This window comes from Arachis stenosperma, chromosome 1 (assembly GCF_014773155.1).
Source record: "Arachis stenosperma cultivar V10309 chromosome 1, arast.V10309.gnm1.PFL2, whole genome shotgun sequence".
In the NCBI taxonomy this organism is placed as follows: Eukaryota; Viridiplantae; Streptophyta; class Magnoliopsida; order Fabales; family Fabaceae; genus Arachis; species Arachis stenosperma.
In genome coordinates this window covers 7889110-7904325 of record NC_080377.1, presented here as the reverse complement: position 1 = coordinate 7904325, position 15216 = coordinate 7889110, and the positions used below count along the sequence as shown (strand labels likewise).

Genomic DNA, 15216 nt, shown 5'->3' with positions numbered 1-15216 from the left:
AAAATTCCCTAGGTGTCAAAAGGAAAAAAAAAGAGTGCAAACAACTCGATGTTTTGTGTGTGAAAAGAAGATAAAATGCTGCAAGATGAAGCTCATAACACCCTTCTCTACATCAAGATGTCAAATGTTTTACATCTAAACTTGGTTTTAAAACATGTCAGACATCATTTAATACATCAAACTCTTGCAGGGATTAGGCATTAACCATGGCAAATTTATGTAGAGCGGAGCCAACTAATAATTCCTCAAGTTTACAACTAAAAAAATTTTCTATGCCTTTGTAAAAGACCAGCAGAAACTACTAAATGTATATAGCTGTGCAAATGATATATCTAAATTTCAACAAGATTTTTTGTGACTGTGGATTCACCTCTGTAAAGAGGGAGTTTCACTTGTAAGTACACTTCCTCCGTATATTTCTTTTGCTATGGCAAATGGGAGGAGAATCTTTACTTTGACTAACTGAAGTAGAAGTACCAAGTTTGCTACTGCGAGAATTCTTTGAGCCACCGCGTTGCCTTGGGTACGGGTGAATTTTAGCCAATTCACGCACACGGCATGCCACGTTAAATGGTAGGGGGCGTAAAGTATGATCATCATTTTGATCATCCTGCAACCACAAATGATTGTAATCATATATTGGCACCTCAATAGAACTAACTGAAATATTTGTAATGCATCATCAAATTTTCTTAAAGGAAGAAATTTAACCTCTTTCTGGTCTATTGTGTTTGTCTGAATGGAACTAGCTCTTAAAAGATTACGCCACTTGTCCTGCAGAAATCACATTTAGAAAACTTTGGTTTGCAAAGAAGGAAACAATTGAAATAAACAAGGCTTTGTGAGGTACCCTGAGATCTATGGGTGTTCGATAGCTTGAAGAAGAAAATGAAAACCTCTTTATATCCGTCCATCTACCAACTCCATATTCAGATATGCCATCAACCAACTTAATAACCTCAGAGAGAGTCCACATCCTCTGATGCTTTCTCCGATCTTTCTTTTTAGATCTTTTTGGTGTCAAACATTCATCCTCAGAGTCCGAGGAAAATGCCTCCTCATCATCAAGTTTCTATAATCCTCCTCTATTTCTCAATGGAATTACAAGTTGTAGGTAAAAACCAATAATGCCTCCTATATACATATTTTGGGATTGTCACATCACTAATTCCATTACTAGACTTCTCAACTCGAATCTTTCTCAATGCTTTAATTCTTATATGAAGTTCATCACATGATGAGGCACTTGAATGTTTTCTTTTTGTACCAACAGTTGGTACCTTTTTTTTACCTTGAATTTGAAGTCTCTTCAATGTACCTAAGAGTAGGCTTTCGGAATCTCTTCTCTTTAAGTGCAGTTGGTTGACTATTTTCAATTGAACCCGTTTTCTTTTTACAATATAATATACCACCAGCCAAATGATGATCATTATTCAACTGATGTAGATGCGGTAGGTCAAGTGAAATGTTGTACAGGCAATCTTCATTTGACGATTGATGAGGATTGTTCCTGAAGGCACCACGTGAATGATACGACACTACATCATCTAGAGGATTATTTTTGCATTCCGATTGTGAAATGGGTAGTTTTGTAGATTCTGATACCCAACCAATAACGCTGCTTCCACTCAATTCTGAAGAATGACTTTCTGAAATTGAGTTTTGCAGAAGGGAACCCTCACAAGGACCAGGGCCAAGCACCTCAGCGTTGCTGTCAAATTCAAAATCTGTAGATTGGAAAGATAAAATTACAAAATACAATATTTGAAAAGGAAAAGCTTAACGAAAATAAACATGTATTGAGCTGGAAAAAATGCATAAACAATCCTGAAAATGAAGAATCATACTGCCCTTAATCTGTCTTGTGGTAGGTAGACAGTTTCATAAACTGATGTTAACTTATAGTGTTTTGACCTAGGCATGTTTCGGATGTATGTTTGATAACTTATAGTGGATTATAGGATTGTATCATTTTTCCATTACAAAAGGTTCTAAGATAAAACAATAGACACAATTTATAGAATGGACAATCATGTATAGTTGTATGAATATTATATTACATCATCACAGAGTTGCAAGAGTTACAAATTTCTTAACCAACAGCTTCAATCCTCATCCCAGTTACAGATTACTCTAATTGGCATGTAAATTCCAATAAAAACTAAAACTTTAGAAACAACAAAACAACCCAAAGAGTCAATTAAAGTATTAAACCAAATAATATGAAGAGAAAAAGAGTACATAGAAGCAATCAAAGAATAGCAGCACCTAAGATTCACCTTCAGACAAAGATAAAACAGAGCAAAACACCACACACACTCAACCGACCTAAAAGCAAAAACCCCTTTTCACAGAACAAGAAATATGTCAGAATCCATGAACCACCAAAATCAATTCAGAAAGAAAGCAACCCATCAAAGTAAACAGAGAAAAGACCAGTGACCTTGGCGACACAGAGCAAAGCAATCTCGGCTTTCAATTCAGAAAGACAGCAATCCAAGACCTGTTGCTTCTGCCGCCGGCGACGAAGAGCGCAACGAGGGCGCGCGACCATGTGCAAGACGATGACGAGACAGAGAGCAACGGCGACGCCACGGTGAGAGAGATGAGAGAGACCGAGCCCCAGGGGAGAGAGATACGAAGAGGAGAGAAGAACTTGAGAAGATTTGAGGGTTTCTGAAACCCAGATTTTAGAAATAATTTTTTGGTATGAATGAGAAAGGAGAAATTAGATTAGGGTTCATTAGAAATAAAGTAATTTTGTAGTGTATATAAATAATCAAATGTATTTTGGTTTTGGTTTTTAAATTGATTCAGATATAAACTAAAATTAATTGAATTTTGGTTAAATTAAAAGGATTAGAGTGATTTTTGTTCAATAAAAATAAAAAGTATATTTAAGTCTTTTTATTAAAATTAAATAAAATTTATTTTTTATTTTTATTAAAGTATAAAGATAATTTAGTAAAAATATTGATATAATTTGTATTTAAAAAAAATTAATTATTGACGTGAAAAATATAATCCACATGCTTTATTTTAATTTGTTAATATTTTTATTATATTGGTACGTATGAATTTATTATTGTACCATAGCAAACACCTCTCATTAATTAGCAAATAATAGTTAAATTAGTTTTTGAAGGATGAATTTTAAATCCGTCCACTAATAATTTTTTCAATCAAATTAGTTTATGAAATATTTAAAATTAATCACGTTTGTTATTCGGTCAACGGATTAACAGTTTTTGTTAACTTCCTGTCACTGATGTGATGCTCGATATTTGCTTTGTGCAAGCCTCAAATTTTACGCATGACAAGAGAGCTACTAGCTGTAACTTGATTACTGGACGAAGATGGTGATGCAAATTTAGAACAGTGCTACACAGCATTGAAACTATGAGAGGCTCATTCGGCAAACAAAATAATATTTATTTGACCAACAAAGCTAAATTAAATGCTTTTAAATCGTTGAACTCCAATCCCTGTGTAATTTATCTATGCATAATGTGTTCCATTTAGTTCACTATATTTTTCTCTCATCTTGTTTCTGTCCTTTCAAAACTGCAACATCTTTTTTTGATATCATCAATAAGAGTCTTCGGGGTCTGAAACACCCCATATATAGAATTGGCTGAGCCAATTGATTTAAAAAACACCTCCCTTTTACTTGATAGTAAAGATCTCTTACAATGCTGCTGTTTCTTAATTATTTTGTCTTTGATGCAGCTAAATATTTTTCTTTTTGATCTATTAATTACGGCTAGTAGCCCAAAGTACTTATCTTAAGAGCTTATGTGAAAGACTCTCAAGACAATAGAAAAGGAATGTCCATCATGTTAAGGAGTGTTGCGACTAAAGAAAACTGAGGATTTGTTCAGGTTTACCTCTTGGCTGCTGATCTCACCATAAGCATAAATGATATCCTTCAAGTTTGTACACTCTTGAGGATGAGTCTTGCAAAAGAAAATAGAGTCATCTACAAGAAAAAGATAGTTGACTTTTGGGCACTTACTATTTAACTTCAAAATAGATATCACATTATTCTTTTTTTTCTCTTTGTAGGACAAGGAAAAAAATCCCTATGCATAAAAAATCCTCTTAGCAAATACCTCTTGTAGACTTAAAAAAAGTCTTGAGTTGTGAATAAGACACTGTAGTCACACACTCCTCTAACTATATCTAATCCATCGATTACAAAAGCTAATTTGCTTCGAAATCCTCCGGAGTAAGCTCGCAATCCCCACCTCATTTGTTCTTCAGAAAATGCATCAATTCATGAACAATAAGCACATTATCACTAATCAGTCTTCACCTTATGAAAGTGTTCTAGTTATCACTTATGAATCTATACATAACAAACTGCATTCTATATACTAGCGCTTTAGAAATAATTTATTTTATAGAACACAGAATCCAAGCTAATAGGTCTTATTTGAATCATAATAAAAACACCAATCACCTTACAAATCAAACAAATGTGTGTGTGATTAAAGGATTTCAGCGTATTACCTCCATTAAAGAAGCTTGTCACTGCTTGAATAATGTCCTCTTTGATCATGCTCCAGTAAAATTGATAAAACTTTGCAGCGAATCCATCTTCCCAAGGTGCAAAGAAAAGGTAAATGGAAAATTTGCTCTTCTATTCTCTTTCTCATTCGTCGCCTCGTCGGCCTTGTGAGAATTCAATTGGTGCTCTGGCTGACTTTTTGAGGAATTGTGCTAATCTTTTCACTCGGATCCCTCAGGTTAGAGGTGCAGAATACTTGAGGCTAAACACCTATCCAATCTTTCTTTGTTTAAACCACCTCCGTATTACCGGTTGGTCTAGATAAACTTGCTTCCTTCAAAATTCATATCTACCAATTCTCCCACATGAAAGTCATTCGGTGCACTCATAAACTCCTTAAATCCTTCTATAGAAGATGAAATCTCCATTCATCCTCCTTTCTTTTCATGAAAAGCTGAGATGACATTAAAATTCCAGTTATGAGATATCATTGTCTGGCTGCATCAAAGTTTTTTCATTATGTAAATGAATCATAAAAATATGTCCAGGACTTCATAAATCCTCTATGTTTAGAGACATGGTGAATTGCAAATAACTCTATGTTACTCAAATTCCTGTTATAGATCAAATAACAGACATGTTTACCAAGTTCTTAGCATTTCGTTTGTTCTCAAAATTTAGGGACAAATTTAGAGTGTTTAGTAAACCCTTCTAACTTTGAAGGGGGATATTGGCAGTAGTTATATAGCTAAAAATGGTTAGAAAATTAGTTATATGATCACTCTAGCTTAGTTCCCTTGTAACAACTTTTTACACTATATATATAGTGTGTAGAATGTATCAATCTATTTACTCATAATCAGCGACCGATCCAGAAAATTTTGATAGTGGGGGCAAATATATATATATATATATATATATATATATATATATATATATATATATAATAATAATTTTTATAATAAAAATATTATGTGTATATAAAAATTAGTTAATAAATTATTTATTAATTATTATGTATTCATATATAAATATATGTATTATTTAATTTATTTTTAATATGTATTTTTTATTTCAATATATATACACAGGTAGTTATTTTCGATGTAAATATAATATAATTAGTTTTTATAATATCTAATTTTACAAATTAAAACACTAAAATAATCATTTATGAATAAGGTAAAATATATTTTTTGTCCTTAAAGTTTGACAAAAGTTTTAAAAATATTCTTAAATTTTATTTTGTTTCAATTTTATCCCAAAAGTTTTCAATTTGCATCAAATATACCCCTGACGGCTAATTTTTCAAAAAATTTAAGATCGATTCAACAATAATTTCATAAGAACAATCCCTCAACACAAGCAAATCAAGCATAATTTTTGTGCATTATTGTTATATTGGTCTTAAATTTTTTTTGAAAATTTAGCCTCCGAGGGTATATTTGATGCAAATCGAAAACTTTTGGGACAAAATTAAAACAAAATAAAACTTAGGGGTATTTTTAAAACTTGGATGTGTAGTATTTCTTTTACATATATATAAATAAATACTTATTTAGATGTTTACTTCTTATACAATTAGAAGTCAATTCTTATTGAAATTCATAGTTGAAAAAATTATTTCAACTAATGTAGTTATAGAAAAAAAATTAAAACTAATATAAAAAAAAGATAAATAACACTCTTTCTAGTTGATTTTTAAGAAAAAACACAAATTTTATTTAAATTGAGCATTGATCATTCTAATGACATCTAATATAAAATTTTTAAATTGACTATGAAGTATCAAAAGTTGAATAAAAAATTATTGTGGGGTCAAATTTAATAATTTAGTAGGAGCAAATAAATATTATTATCATATACTATTAAAAAAAATTTCAAATTGTAATGGAGCGATTGCCCCACACTCGTATACATACATCCGTCCCTGCTCATAATTCAATGCACTACAGTTTTCTTCATTCACAAGAAATCTCTCTTCTATCTCTCTGTTTCTGCTCTTGTTCTTAGAACAAGATTCTGCAAAATTGCTTCAATCAAAGCAGCTTTCATATTTGATAATGAATTCATGATGATTGCATTTTAATTTGTCAATTATGATAATATTTATAATGAAGATAACTTATATTGTGTAATTTGTCAATTACACTATTTATGATGCGGTTCTTGGTTGGTTTGACCGAAAACATAGACACTTAATCAGACCAAATTACTCGTTAAACTGAACAAAGTATTAGACCCGTAAAAAACCGGTTCGATCTGGCCGGTTTTAGTAAACCCGGTGACCCGGCTGGTCATGTTTAATTGTTTATTATTTCAATCTCTCCCCTCAGGCCTCACCTCGTCTCCGGTCTCTCACTTTTCTCTCGGTCTCGGACTCATCTCAGACTGAAGCTCGTCGTCGCGGTCTCGCACTCTGTCGCGCCTTCCCTGCGCTCGCTTCGTCAGCGGCAGAAGCAGACGGAACCAGCATCTGGTCCCTCGGGCGGTGGTGGTGGTCGTCTTCTTGTTTCGGCCGTTAGTTCAGTTGGTCAACTTCCTCCACCCTCGGTCCCAGGTGAGCTCTCTTCGATCCTGTTCTTTCAGACTTTCAGTGTCAATTTCAGTGTACCTTAGGGTTTCATAGTGAAATTAGAATTTTATGGTGATGGACTGGTGGTTGTTGTTGTTGTATGTGGTTTTTTAGAATTGTTGAAGCTGAATACTAGGGATTTGAAAATTATCATAGTTGAATTTGTTGTTGCAAATTATGAATGAGTTGAATTTGTTGTTGTATGTTGAAATGATACTGAACATATCACTGAACGAAGTTTTTTGTTGCTGGATAATATTATTGAGTTGAATTTTGTTGCTGGATAACATCGCTGAGTTGAGTTGAATTTGTTGTCGTAAGTTCAATTGTTGCTGAACATATCACGGAGCAAAGTTTTTTGCTGCTGGATAACATCATTGAGTTGAATTTTGTTGCTGGATAACATCGCTGAGTTGAGTTGAATTTGTTGCTGATTATTGTTGCCGAGTTGAGTAAGAATGCTATGAAAGATATAGATGCAAATCAAAATGAGGAAAATTTTGATCAAGCTCTAAATTTGTCCTATGAAGATATAAATGCCGACTTTGAGATCATCCTTTGGACTTAATTTACCGATTATGTTATCTTTCGCTCGTTCTTGTTCATTTAAATTGAGATTTGAGAAAGTATTTTGTACTAGAGACTAATTTAATATCTCTTTTTGCATCATTGGTTATGTCTAAGAATTGATATTTGATTATTATTATGTTTGTAAAGACTTGCATTTTAAGTTTTAACACATGATTTTAGTTTTATTTATATAATTATATATATATTTTTAATTATGATTGGGTCAACCGGGTGAATCAGTGATCTACTGGTTGAACCAGTGACCCGGTCATATGATTGGATTGATTACTGGTTCGGGTCTAGTAACTATGCCCTAGAGTTTCCAAGTCCCTTTCCCATAATTCATGGAACTTATGTGAAAATTGATATCCTTAAATTGTGACTCCTTTTCAAAGACAATATATCTTCCTGTCTGGCTATTAATTCTTATAGTGGTGTTTTCATTCTATTTGTTTGTATAATAGATGATAGGAAAGAAGGTGTAAATCACATACAATCTTTGAGGGACTTCTCATATAAGGGGTTGCACTGTTGAATTCTCCCAAATTATGAAATTCAAATCTTCAGAACTAGGCAGATTTGGTCATGAAGGAATATTTGTTAGCAGATAATTCCATGTACATACATGATTGGTGGCAATTTTGGATATTGTGTCAGTTCGTTTACTTCAATACCATCGGAAGTTAGTTATTTACTTAATTAATTAGTTGCTTTAGGATCTTTAGGCTAATTAGCAAGTTGTAGTGATCTTAGACTAATTAATTATTCCCTAATAGGTTAAGTATCCTTCTAGCTTAATTTTAAATTGATTTTGGTCATTGCCTTGCTTTAGTCTATCATCAAAAGTAGTAATCAGGTGGATCAGTAGTCACACTTGCTGCTTATATCACTCACCATGAACTTGCTAGGCCCTTTACAGTTAATTAATCTTGCTTTCTTCACCTTTTTTTAAGTTCTCTTAGTGTCATTTGTTTAAAAGGATTGCCATAGTATCTATCCTCACACATTGTGTTTTCTATGTATCTAAATCCAAGAAAAAGTAAATCATGCTATTGCATTCTCAGTTCCTTTTACCATTGTGGCAAGTTGATGCGTATATGATTTGTTCTTGTGTTTTACATGATTAAATTTCTGTCAACATCATCTGAAGTTACTTTTCAAGTCTCAGTCTGCCATTTCCCCTCTGATTTTTAATTTCAGTTTTCATTATTTTATGGGAATAGCATTGCATCATGATGTGGGTAGCCTTTCTACCTTCTTATACAGGTTAAACTGTTTGTTGCTAGTATTTATTCTTCTGTTTCAGGTCATTTGTATTATATGGCATTGATATCCATTGGCAAAATCAAGTTATGGGACCTGGTTGCTGTAATTCACAAAAGAATAGCTCCCACACACTTCATTCATCTTGCATGCCTTATAAGTTTGTTTATTGCTATTTTTCTGCATAAAAGATGAACGAAAAAAGAGGTCTTAAGAAAATGATGTTGACCTCACACAAGGGTCAAAGTCCTTTGAAAAAGAAGTCTTTGGCAAAGAAAAGTATTTTTCAGCACTATTAGTGACTTAAAACTGGATCATTTTATTTTCTTTTTTTTTTTTTTGTTTATTTTGGTTTTCATTCTCTCCAATGCTATTTTCCAGAAACCCTTGTTCCCATGCTTTCTTTTTCATTTTTTGGCTCAGCCCACACATCTCTTCTTCTCTCACAGTCACTCATATTTATTTGACTGTTCCACCACTAGCTAGCAACACAAATAGCAACTTCAGTCAAAGTTACCTCTCTTACCAGCAACCTTGCTTTGCCCTCTTTCTCTCTTTTCTGCCAAGAGCCCAAAACTATTATTTTATTATTCCGATTTCTGTTGTTTCTAAGTGTTCTTTGTGTGCTGAAATTTGTGTCATTTGTGTCTCTGTGTGCTGCAATTTTTTTACTTGTTCAGAAATTCTTTTTATATATTCTTTAATTTCAATGAGTAAATAGAACTTCATTTTGTATTACAGAAAGTTTCTGAAAATTTCCTTTTGTACTAGTGTGTGTGCATCATAGCTTAGTATATCTCATTGCATCTTGAGTTCGGAGAGAAGAGATGGCTGGGCAATCAGATCCTGAGCTTTCACTGTTTTCAGCAGAGGAGGTATTTTTAAAATTTTTTGGTCCTTTGCTCTGCTTCATTCTTTGACATTGTTCACAGATTATTAATACGTTATGATTTGGTCACCGTGCAGCTTGAGTTCATTGCTGAGGATGAGATTGTGGACATTGTGCCCAATCTCAAGATGGGTCCTCTTAATTTCATCTCTGTAAGCAATAACCAATAAATGGAACGTCTCAACACTAATTCCTTTTACACACAGTGCATTGTTATTTACTTAGCTTTTAATAACAATGGCAGGGAGATTTTGGCCCGTTCATCCCACAGATTGTTGCCCAAGTACCGCTTTGGCTGGCTGTTGCATTAAAAAAGAGGGGCAAGTGCTCCATTTGCCCTCCTCAATGGATGTCTGTTGGTGAGCTTCTCTTTTCACATCTCTATCCATTTTATTTTCTTTCAATCTTAGTGGTCGCAATGTTTCGGACCTGACAAGACCATACGTATTATTTTTTCTTTTACAACCTATAATTGAGAAACCAAAAATATAGAATAGATGAAGGAAATTTGAAGGATGTGTTTGAACTAATATTTTCGAACTTCCAACAATATTCTCTCTTTATTTTGCACTGTGGACATTGGGTGCAAGTTTTTCTTAAATACCATTTTGGGGTATAGCGGAATTAAGCTAAAGTTTATGAGCACCATATTACAAAGTGTGGGTGAAACAACTCAAACCTTATAAGCACCATGAGATACATACCATTTTAGGTACTTGATTAAGTTAGAGGCATTGACAGGTAATAATTAGGAACAGAGATCAAATGGCCATTGACACAATCCCTTAATTTGCTATAAGTTTAGAGATCATAGATAATTTGGTTACTCTATTTCTATGGAATTGAATTAGGAATTTAATAAGTTCTCTTAAAGTTATGTTGATTGTTAAATGATTCCCAATCTGATATTTAAGGGGGATTTCTTCCCTTCACATTGAGTCATTTGTACTGTTTGAGCAATATTCATGCCTCTTCTATATTTCTAGAGTGTAACTAGAAGGGTTAATGGAAGAGTGAATTTGAAATCAAAACTTTGTTGTCATTAATAGTAGAAAATCTCCTTTTTGATTTACCTTAGGAAATTTTTCTTTTTGCCTTTTTAGAGATATCGGAATAACGAAAAAGATCTACACATGATTGTTTATTTATTTGGAAAAAGTATATGATAGGTACCAAGAAAGGTTCTATGGAAAGTCTTGGAAAAGAAGAGGGTAAGGATTGCATATATTTATGCAATTAAGGATGTGTATGATGGGGTTACTACTAATGTAAAGACTCAAGGTGGTGTGATAGAGGAATTTCCTATTGGTGTAGGATTGCACCAAGGATCATTTCTAAGCGCATATCTCTTCACATTGGTTTTGGATGTGCTTAGTAAGCATATCCAGGAACCAATACTGGTGTATGCTTTTTGCCGATGACATCGTCCTTATAGGAGAAACAATGGAAGATTTAAATCAGAAGTTAGAGTTGTGGAGAGGAGCTTTAGAATGATACGGTTTGAGCATAAGCCGCAGTAAGATGGTATATATGGATGTAAGTTTAGCAGGCGAGGAGGAAATAATAATATAGAAGTGAAAATTAGAGAAACCATTCTACTGCAAGTAAAATGTTTTAAGTATCTTGGATGTATGATATAGGATAATAGAGAAATTGAGGAGGATGTAAAACATTGGATACAAGTGGGCTGATCAAAATGGCGGAGTGCGTCTGGTTTTATATGCAACAAAAAAATACCTTTAAAACTTAAAGGAAAATTTTATTGCACTGCCATTAGACCGGCTATATTATATGAAATAGAGTGTTGGGCGGCAAAGGATGAGTATGAATATAAGTTAAGTGTGACAGAGATGAGAATGTTGAGATGAATGAATGGTTAGGCATGTATGGACAAAATAAGCAATGAAGATACAAGAGAGAAAGTTGGAGTAGTGCCTATTGTAAAAAAGATGGTAGAATCTCGTCTCAAGTCTTAAATTGCTTGCAATAGCTTGATGAGTAATCACTTTACTAGACGGTTTAAAATGTAACAAGTTTTTTCCTTTTTATTGTTGATGGTGATGTGTTCTATAGTTTTGTACAATATTACTGCTTTCGTCTTGATCTATTGCTAGTTTAAAGGTTCTTGGTTTATGGTTTACATTGAAGTGAAATTAACAAATATACAAGGCCTAATATTATTCCAATTCCTTTTTCTTTTTCTGTAACTAGAGAAGTTGACTCAAGTTTTGGAAGCTGAGCGAAACTCGCAAGAGATGTCAGAGCAACTGCCATTTCACTATGTAGAAATTTCTAGACTTCTGTTTGACCAGTAAGTCCAGAGTTTAAGAGACATTGCTCTTCTCATAAGAAAAAGAGACATTATTCTGTTGTATACCATTTTTCTCTTAAAGCTTGTTTGGAAACCATTTAACATGAAAAAAGAATTCTATTTCCTTTAAGAAAAGAATTCATTTCTATGTGAAACCCAATTCCATGATTTTGATTGACTATAATATATTATAGAATAGAATTCAAGTTTGAAGAGTGTGTGAGTGGATTTGGAAATCAGATCCCTTTTGGTCTGATTGACAAATGAAAGAAAAATGAGAATTGAAATTCTCAAAAGAATTCAAATCATTCATTTTTAGTTCCAAAACAAGAAAAAGAATTTAACTCTTGAGTGAATTCTTATTCCTAGCATTCCAAACAAACTATTACTACATTGACTAACATCTTTTCAAATTTTAGTGCAAATGATGACATTTCGGATGCATATATGGTGAGTATAAAAATGGTCCTCTCCCTTGTGGAAATATACCCTGGGTTTTTTTTTCGGATGCTTTACCTTATTATTTTCTATACAGGTGAGATCTCTAATTGAGGACATCAGAGATGTACGATTTCATAAGGTTGAAACTGACCTGGAGGCATTCAATGGTCGCACAATTGCTGTTAAGGTAAATATTTTTTTATTTCTTTTTGCATTGGGTAAATTTGATTCACTGATAGTTGTTTAAAATACCAGTGTTCCTGCCATATATAATCAAGTGGTTCTTTCTTGTTGATTACATATAGGATTTTGTACTAACTTAAAGTTCTTTTTAAATAATTTCTTTCATGAAAGTAGAGTTCTGTTCACAAGAAAAAAAAAATTACAAAGAATAATCTTGGCAAATAAATTTTGAGGGCCTCGAATGCGTAGGCAAGTTGCCAAAGTATATAGATATAAAATTTCCGATACCCAAACTAAACTCTTTTGTCGACATATTTCAATGAACTTAAATCTTGGCCATCTTGGAAAATGATATGTACATGACCATTATCTATAACAGATCAAGTTTTTGCGTGGTTATTTTGGTCTCATCACACTTTTTCCACAGCTAGATTGTTTTTGAATAAAGTTGCCTCCCTTGAATTTTACATAACAAAGGCTGGGAGATAAAGAATCTTAAATTTTCTTGTGCTGTGTCGATTCCATAGTATTCATACTAATAGTCTAATATGCTTGTAAACCAACTGCAAGCATACAAGCAAGACAAATTTGTTGCCTTCTAGTAGAGCTGTTTAATTGACTCTGCAGGTAAAAGATAATGATATAGTAGAATATAGAGAGATTGGGTTCTCACTTTCCTACACTTAAATTACAATTGTTGCATTGAGAATTGCATGCATTCCTACACTTGTTTGTTCTCATACTGAGTTAAATCCCAAAGTAGTCCTTGAGATTCACCGCATGCAATAAAATAGTCTCTGAGATTCCAATTGCGCCAATTATATCCCTGAGATCGATAAAAGTGTACCACGTTAGTCTCTAATGGCGTGATGAGTCAGTTGATGGAAAGGGCTGAAGGACTAACATGGTGCACTTTTGCCAATCTTAGAAACATAAATTGGAGCGATTAGGATCTCGAGGACTATTTTATAGTGCATACAACCAATCTAAGCAGGGGCGGAGCCTCTCATGTCTCAAGGGGGGCAATGGGCAATGGCCCCCCTAAACTTCAATTTTTCTTTATAAACTGTGTAAATTTTGGTTTAGCCCCCCTTAAAATTTTTATTTTTATCTCTTTATATTCGAAAATTAAACTTTGGCTCCTCCCAAAATTTTATGCTAGATCCGCCCCTAAATCTGAGGGACTGTTTTGGACGTTGACCCTCTCATAATAGGTCTTTTTATTTCTTGCTGGCAATGAACAACATAATTCTTCATTTATTGTAGATAAAAAATTTGTCTGCCATGGAAGTGAATATCGTTCGCCCATTCATCGGAAGAGCTTTACAGGCATTCTATAAGCACGATAGTCCGGAGTTGATACCAGATCCGGAGAGAGTTCCTGATAGGCGACCGCAAGTAGTCCAAAATGCCCCAAGGGTATGTTTGTTATCTCTGTACTTAGCAATGTACATTTTCATTACATGATAAGTCCTGTAATGCTGTAGATACCTTTTAATTCCCTAATTCATTTTTTAAATCATTGATGAAAATTCAACATGACAAAAGCAGAAAAATACGTTTTGGACTATCATATGCATTGATGGGTTTTAATGCTACTGATATTTGCTTTTGCAGAGGCAACTGCGAAGATAAAGTACTTGCAGCTGGATCTGTGCTGCTGAATTCTTTGTACTAGGATAGCTTGCGAGTTGAGACCTGAGTTCTCAATAATCAGGAAGATACGACGTTTCCTTATTTCTCATAAATTACACACGTTTGCATGTAGTTTTGTGCAGTTAGCTAGCACGATAATCACCGTAACCCATGCTATGCATTTATGAATTTCCTATCATGATGGAATTATGGACATGGGTTGTCTGAAAGATCACCCTGACGTGGATTTTTCAACACTCTCTAGATGGGGTGATAACCTCCAGGAAATCATATCGACAAACCATTTTTTCTATGGCGAACAAAAATATAAAACCAACTTGTACGTAAAGAAAGAGAAGCAAGCAACACTTTGCCCCCCATAAAATTACTAAAAAAATTGGATGAAGACCAATTTCTAAAAAAAAAAACTTACTAAATTTATAAAAAACGTGTAATGATATATATATATTTTTTTTATCAAAAGAAACAATTTTAACTATTCACTATGACATTACCCTAATGTAATAGATAATAACAAATAGATAGATAACAGTTGTTTATAATGTAAGAAGAACCAGTAAAATATTTACACCAAAACCTTATTACAAGAAAAATTTCCATAATAAAAAGTCAACAAAAAAAAATAGAATTATGTTAAAGGACTATTAAAATTTATTATTTTGAGCTTTAATTAGTCATTAATATTTAAAGTATGAGATAAAGTATATTATTGAATTATTAAATTAAAAAAATTAAATTAATGACTAAATGATGACTCAAAAGTTAAAATAATAAATTCTAATGACCTTAGTATCGCTCAATGTCTCATAGTAAGAATT

General features: G+C 33.1%; 2 protein-coding genes across 2 annotated transcripts; one reads left to right on the top strand and one right to left on the bottom strand.

Moving 5' to 3' along the window:
• Positions 1 to 88: 88 nt before the first annotated feature.
• Positions 89 to 2746, bottom strand: LOC130947300 (single myb histone 6-like). The gene is made up of 4 exons (XM_057875968.1): positions 2444 to 2746; positions 851 to 1727; positions 712 to 774; positions 89 to 610 (listed from the first exon to the last, which is right to left on the bottom strand). The coding sequence occupies exons 2-4, from the start codon at positions 974 to 976 to the stop codon at positions 389 to 391; spliced, it is 411 nt and encodes a 136-aa protein (XP_057731951.1). The 5' UTR covers positions 977 to 1727; positions 2444 to 2746; the 3' UTR covers positions 89 to 388.
• Positions 2747 to 6838: 4092 nt separating this feature from the next.
• On the top strand, positions 6839 to 14591 carry LOC130945842 (DNA replication complex GINS protein PSF2-like). The gene is made up of 9 exons (XM_057874541.1): positions 6839 to 7070; positions 9690 to 9793; positions 9885 to 9959; positions 10052 to 10166; positions 12019 to 12118; positions 12538 to 12568; positions 12654 to 12746; positions 14009 to 14161; positions 14360 to 14591. The coding sequence occupies exons 2-9, from the start codon at positions 9746 to 9748 to the stop codon at positions 14375 to 14377; spliced, it is 633 nt and encodes a 210-aa protein (XP_057730524.1). The 5' UTR covers positions 6839 to 7070; positions 9690 to 9745; the 3' UTR covers positions 14378 to 14591.
• Positions 14592 to 15216: the final 625 nt, after the last annotated feature.